The following is a 6970-nucleotide window of genomic DNA, read 5'->3' on the forward strand; positions in this document are numbered from 1 at the left end:
TTATGTTCCACAATGACTAAAAAAATTTTTTTGGTTCAGAGGCAAAGTCCAGGTGACTCTCCTCTTGTGTCATCTGAGAACAGACTCCTACAAAACCAGGGAGACAGGGCCAAGGGCATCCCCACTAAACTGGCAACCCTCTGCTGTGAGGCCTCTTTCATCATCATTGTCAGGATATTAGGGCTCCTGAGAGACATTTTGTAGATAACTGAAGTTAATTCTTCAAGTGCTAGGAGTTTTTTCTTTCTGTTTTAGAAACTTAGCCAAATCTTTCAAAAATATACTATACACTTCTTTTGCACACTTTTAAATTAGAATTTTCTTAAAGTAACTTTAATCTTCTTTGATGAGGATGTTCACTTAGTGAGAACATGAATTAATGTGTTCTGCTGTCCTACATGTCATGCCCTCAGGTTTTGAGATGCATGGGATTGATATTCCCTACCCTACATGATCTCAGACTGCTGTGCTTTTTGGTTTCTTATGCCTATATTTTATAAATATTGTTTCCATTTTCACTATGAGGTTGTCTGATGTCATTTCTGGAATTGTTGGTGTGATTATCTCCAATAACAATTCAATCTATGTTTATTTTGCTTCTTCAAATCTACTGTCTTCAGAAGCACAATATAAGAATGTTTATGAAAATCATTTGCAAAAGTAAAAAGACTTCAGATTAGGACTGAAGTATCTCCCTGGTTCATAAATTCATAAAATTTATAAATGTTTAAATGGATTTTGTTACATTCCTTCTTACCTGGCACTCAATGTCCCATTTAAGGCCAGTTGCTAGGCAAGAATTTCAGTAAAACTTGCTGTGAACATGATCATGGGGAAGATAAGTTCCTGGGTATAAAGCTGGTTCTGTGCTCTAGACTACAATTACTGACCCTCAAGACCGATCACATTTCCTTTGTTACACATGCTTATAGACACTTCTTTGCTTCAGAAAACATAAATGTTTGTAATAACACATTTATTTGTGATTATTTGACTGATGTTTGTATCCCACAATAGACTGTAAACTCCAGACTGGTTTTGTTTACCATGATATTCTCACACCTAATCTAGTAAGGTGCTCAATAATTTTGCAATGAATGACTGAAGGAACACATGGCAAGTCCAGAGCCTAAGAATTCTGGTTCCACTGGTATTGTCTTGTGTGAACTTGGACAGACATTGAAACTTCTCTGACTCTCAGTTACTATAATTGGAAGAGGGTCTACAACAAGATGGTCACTAAGTGTTCATCTACTTTTAGATTTCTATTTTACTTAAATATGAGAAAAGGAATACAAGATGTGAAGAATAGAACATGGTCCAGTGGGGAGCTAGAGGCGAATAAGTGCCAGGGGGGTGGTTGGCTGAGTATCCCTAGGACATGGCAGGAATGATTCCCGCTTCTGAGAAATGTGATTTCTCACTTCCATCTAGTGCTTGGAAAAACTGTAAAGGGAAAGAAGTTTCTCATTGAAACCCTCCTTTCCCTTTCTACATGCTTTTCTTAAATCCCCGCACCCACCACCATCATCATCACCATGCCACCACTTCCAGCAAATCAGTGTCATCATACTTCCCATTCTGTCTTGCCTCCAAATGTTAGAATGAATTCATTCACATGTAAGCACGGTTTTAGGAGTTTCCTATGACTGTACTCTCCTGCAACTAGGGTTTGCATTTTCCAACTCAGCCTGATTTGGAGAATGTTTAATTCATATAAATGAATTTTTAAATACTAAACTTCAGGCAACAGGGTGGGAAGGACTTTTTTAAGTGTCCAAAGAGAGACTTTCATAAGGCTCCTCCTCAAATCCTACCCAGAGGTGCTCCTGGTCTGCCAACCCCACCTCAGTGCCTGGTTCCTAAGAGCACCATGACATTCCAAGTACACAAGCCCAGTTCCTACACCCCACTTTGTAATCAAAATCATCATTTGGGTACCATACCTCACAAGGTAAGTGATGAACTTGCTCCAGGAACAAAATTTAAGAGGCACCAAAAAGGTCAGCATCAAGATAATATTTTAATGCAAAATTGAAGCAAAAATCCATGATGAACAAGGTGTCACGTTTTTAATAAAGCAGCATCAGTATTATTGATTTTTTTCCTTTTCCCTCAGGTTTCAATATGGTTCAGCTTGGCACTTCCTCTTAACTCTCACTTCCTTCTGTTCTGATGAAACATACTGAGAGTGTACATAATGGAACATACAAAGGGCACATAATGGAATGTGCAAGGAGGCACATTTGTGCTGGCAACATCACTCTGTGTTGGGGAAGCTCTGTAGGGAGAACACCCAGGGCCCAGGCCAAGGCTGCAGATGTCCAAGAACTGGCAGGGAGCCATGAGACACTCTCACTTGACACCATCCCTCAGGATGAGTCCTGGAGGGATGGTTCCCAAAGGCCCAGAAAGAGGTTCCCAATCGGGCACAGCACCACTGCTGTTACTGTTCTGCACATAGAAACGGCAGAGCCCTGTGCTGGGTAGTCACCCATTGTACCCTGTCTACTGGAGATGGAATCCTTCATTTCTTGTTCCCCCTCAAACATCCCTGTCATGATAAAAAGCCACAGACAAACATTATTGATCGTTTTCTATTACTCAAAGAGCAAATGCAGGGAGGAGGAATGCTGGGAGAAATTTCTTTTTGCTAAGCACTGAGAAAACATGATAAATCATTACAGGGAAGGCTCTGTGCTCTGAAAGACTTTCAGTTATTCTCAAGAATCTCCTCCTATTAACCCCCAGGAGCAGGGACGGAGACATCTCATCAGTGTTGTCAGTCAGATGGGTTTGTAGCAGGGGTAACCGTGACCTCTCCTTTGCTAATGTAGTCAGAGGAAGAATGCCAAAGAGGAATGCTCCTTAATTTAAGTGAATTAGAGGATATATTTGGAAGAAAAATCAATTCTTTTTGAGAATAAATAATGAAAGAGGGCCACTCCTGAACTGAGTACCTGTACTACATAACAGCTGTGGCCAGAGCAGGCCCAGTAAACCTGATGTTGGAGAAGGCAGGGCTGACCTCAGGAATCTCATAGGTGATATTCGATATTCCCAGCTCCTGGTGCCTCAGCATCATTGTACCCACTTACAGTCCCAATATCCATCCTTTGTCATCTCCACTGGCCTTTTAATAAGAAATTAGAGGCCGGGCGCGGTGGCTCACGCCTGTAATCCTAGCTCTCTGGGAGGCCGAGGCGGGCGGATTGTTTGAGCTCAGGAGTTCGAAACCAGCCTGAGCAAGAGCGAGACCCCGTCTCTACTAAAATTAGAAAGAAATTAATTGGACAACTAAAAATATATAGAAAAAATTAGCCGGGCATGGTGGCGCATGCCTGTAGTCCCAGCTACTCGGGAGGCTGAGGCAGAAGGATAGCTTGAGCCCAGGAGTTTGAGGTTGCTGTGAGCTAGGATGATGCCACGGCACTCTAGCCCGGGCAACACAGTGAGACTCTGTCTCAAAAAAAATAATAAGAAATTAGAGACTAAGTCTAGAAATGATCTCTCACAATTATTTTTCCATTTTACTAGAAGACTCTTGATTAATAAGCAATTTAAGGAATTTCTAAAGATAATATATCAGGCATTTGTAATAGACAGTAGGTAGTTATTCCATGTTAGCGATCCTGTAAAACATACCCTGTGGTGGTAACTTCAGACCCTGGGGATGGCCACATAGCAGTTAAACAGAAAAACTCTAAGACTAACTAACTTCCTGACTTCATCCCCAGTGTTCTTGCACTGGAGTTGTAGAGAAACTGGAAACAGTCCATAGGACAGGGTTTGCTAAGTATAGGAGACTTTGCCCTTGATATTTCCTGTTTGGAATATTTTTCCCCAGATCTTCCTCAGGTTTCCCACATGTAGTAGGCAGAATCATGCTCCCTTCCCCAAATATGTCCACATCCTAATTCCCAGAACCTGTGAATATGTTAGGTTTCATGGCAAGAGGTATTAAGGTTGCAGATGGAATTAAGGTAGTTAATCAGGTAATCTGGAGATGGGAAGATTAGCCTGGATTATCCAAGTTGGCCCAATATAATCACAGTAATCCTTATAAGTGGAAGGGGGAGGTACAAGAGAATCAGAGAGATAACAATGTGAAAAGGAGGGAGGCCTGACATTAATGGCTTTGAGGATGAAAGAATTGGAAATGCAAGCCTAGGAATGTTGGTGGGCAGCCACTAGAAACTGGAAAAGGCGAGGAAACTGATTCTCCCCTGTGGTCTCTTGAAGGAATGAAACCCTACCAACACTTCTTTTTTAGCCCAGGGAGACCCATTTTGGACTTCTGAACTCAAGAATTGTAAGATAAATTTGTATTGTTTTGAGCCACAAAATTTGTGCCAATTTGTTACAGCAGCAGTAGGGAATCATTAATAATACAGCTCTTTATCATTTGATCTCAGCTCAAATGTCATCTTCTTAATGAGATTTTCCTTGACATCCTTCACCTGCTAAAGTATCTCCCCATCCCCCAGGCATTCTAACACACTTTTATTTTCATTTGTTTATAATTATCTAAAACTATTTGTGTGATTATTGCTCTTCCCTGTCACAAGAAAGTAAGCACTATGAGGGTTGGGACTTTGTTGCTTCTATGTATCTCCATTGCCTAGGACACAGACTCATGGTTGTGTGAATGAGGTTTAAACTAATGAGAACCATAAAACTCATGTCACTGCTAAATCACAATTAGAGGGCAGTTGTTAGAAGAGTCTGAAACTTGGTAGGTCCTGTGTTGCAAGGAATTGTCCAATAGAAAACAAGAATAAAAGCAGAATTAAATGAAATAAAATTAAATTACAGCAAAAATAATATGAAATCAGTTGCTTAATACTAGGAAGTGGAGGAAGAAAGCTTGAATAGTCAGTACTATTCCTGAGCAACTGCAGACAAGAGTCCTCTGTGATTACCAATAAGTAACCAGTTTGGAAAGACCAGAGAGGGGTCAAAAGGTAGGTTAAACTGAGTTAATCACATAAATAAATTGCTCAATCATCACAATTCTTAAAAGATCACATACAAAAATGCCTCAACAGGAGGAAAAAATGATTAGTAAAACAGGATAAAGTGGTAAGATTACTTTCTTTTTGTATTAATGAGCCAATTTTCTAATGGACATTCTGATCAGGTTTAGCTGAAGACTGCAGTGCTGATAATCCCTCCAGTTTCCCGGCTCCGAAATGAACGGACCAGGTACTTAAAACGAAACTTTGAGAAAGGGCTGGCCTCAGGCAGGCTGGATTCGCCTACCACAGTGAATGAGGCTGTCTTGACACATCTTCAACGCCCTGGTGTCAACATCCTGGAAAAGGGCGTCCAGGCTCCCTGCCCTGTCAGGTTGGTGCTCACGCCATATCCAAAGGGTGACAGCCTTCTCCGCAGAGCGGACTCTGAGCTGGGCAAAGCCAGGAGGGAGCCTTCCCCAGGTACCCAAGCGCCTCATTCAGCCAGCCAATGGCCATGGAGCGGGGGCGGGACCTCGGGGCATCGGGCCAATGGGAGTGTGGCAGGGCTGCAAGGAGCGCGTCGGTCGCAAGGCTGTGGTGGGTTCGCAGCCCCAGCCCGGCCCGATGTGGGAACCTGCGGGAGCCGAGGCGTGCGCGGCGGCGCTCGGTGGCGCGCTCTTCCTGCTGCTCTTCGCGCTGGGGGTCCGCCAGCAGCTGAAGCAGAGGCGGCCGATGGGCTTTCCCCCGGGGCCGCCGGGGCTGCCATTTATCGGCAACATCTACTCTCTGGCCGCCTCAGCCGAGCTTCCCCATGTCTACATGAGAAAGCAGAGCCAGGTGTACGGCGAGGTACAGCCCCCGACGGGCCGCGAGTAGGGAGGGTCGCCGTCCTGTCCTTGGGGCTGGCCTGGGCCTTCCTCCCGGTGGGACTTACGTCCGCTCCTGGGCCTGAGTAGCCAGGACCTCTCTCGTGCTGCCCTCTGAGGGAAACTAGCTTCCCGGGTCGGGAGGGAAAAGTCCATGACGCAGTGTCCCCTGCAGGGGGAGCCCCGCCACCGGGCCGACGCCCTGAGGCGGTCGGGCCCCGACTTCCCAGCCACCGAAGGGAGGGCGCGCCGCGAGCTCACGCTCCCGCGCCTGCGCCATGTGGCCCGCGGGCTGCGTCACCGCGTTAGCCCGGGACGGACGCCAGCTCTGGGTCCCACCTCCTCAGCTCTCTGGGGCTCCATGCGGCACTCTGAATTCTAGGACCGAGTTAATAGTCAATAGGAGGTTCTTCGATGTTTGCAAGTGACGAACGACTGGTCTAGGCGTTTGCGGTGAGGATTAAGAGAGAACGCAGGTGAACGCCCCTAGCCGAGACGCGGGCGCTGGTAATTGATTGTGAAAGCGTGAGTGAACTAATGACTAAAACCCGGCGCGCGAGTGCGGGAGTCCTACGGCACAGAATGAGCAGTATCGTTCTGACTGGCCAGGAACATCCTCATAGCAAATACTCATAATGCGCCTACTGTGTGCCAGTATCACTGCCAACTTGTTGACTGATTTAAAACTCTTAAACACCCAGTGAGGTAGGTACTTACGGTTTTCCCCATTTTACGGAGGAGAAAACGGGACAGAAATGCTCAATGGCTGGCAGAAATCCACACAGCTATTCACTGGCAGAGGAGAAAGGCAAGAACACACGCCTGTGTTTGGAAGGGTGTCCTGACCTCAGGAGGCAGAAGTTTCCAGAGCCCTGACCAGAGCTCACCTGTTTTGTTTGAGTTACATTCATTTATTTGCAACAACCAGCCAGGGTCTTGCCTGATGCTGGGGATGAAGACGCGAAGAAGGCAGATACAGCCCTATTTTAAGGAGTTAACAGTCTAGTGGGAGAGAGAAAACTAATCTAATTATCAGCCATAAACTGTGGTAAGTGCTTTGAAGGAAAATGCAGGGCTGTTTGGCAATTTTGGTGTTTCAGGTTGATGCTTAAATCCTTACTTAAACCAGTTTTTACAAGAATTATT

General features: G+C 45.0%; 1 protein-coding gene across 2 annotated transcripts in view; it reads left to right on the top strand.

Moving 5' to 3' along the window:
- Positions 1-5536: 5536 nt before the first annotated feature.
- The window catches only part of LOC105818445 (vitamin D 25-hydroxylase), a 32259-nt gene continuing 30825 nt past the window's right edge, over positions 5537-6970 (top strand). Inside the window, exon 1 of one of the 2 annotated variants that reach the window (XM_012654440.1) lies at positions 5537-5807. In XM_012654440.1, the coding sequence (XP_012509894.1) occupies positions 5583-5807 (225 nt within the window). In that variant the 5' untranslated portion in view covers positions 5537-5582. The remainder of the gene's footprint in view (positions 5808-6970) is intronic. The other variant, XM_012654441.1, reaches the window with a different exon arrangement.

The sequence above is a fragment of the Propithecus coquereli genome, unplaced genomic scaffold (genome assembly GCF_000956105.1).
Source record: "Propithecus coquereli isolate 6110/MARCELLA unplaced genomic scaffold, Pcoq_1.0 Scaffold44, whole genome shotgun sequence".
NCBI classification, from domain to species: Eukaryota; Metazoa; Chordata; class Mammalia; order Primates; family Indriidae; genus Propithecus; species Propithecus coquereli.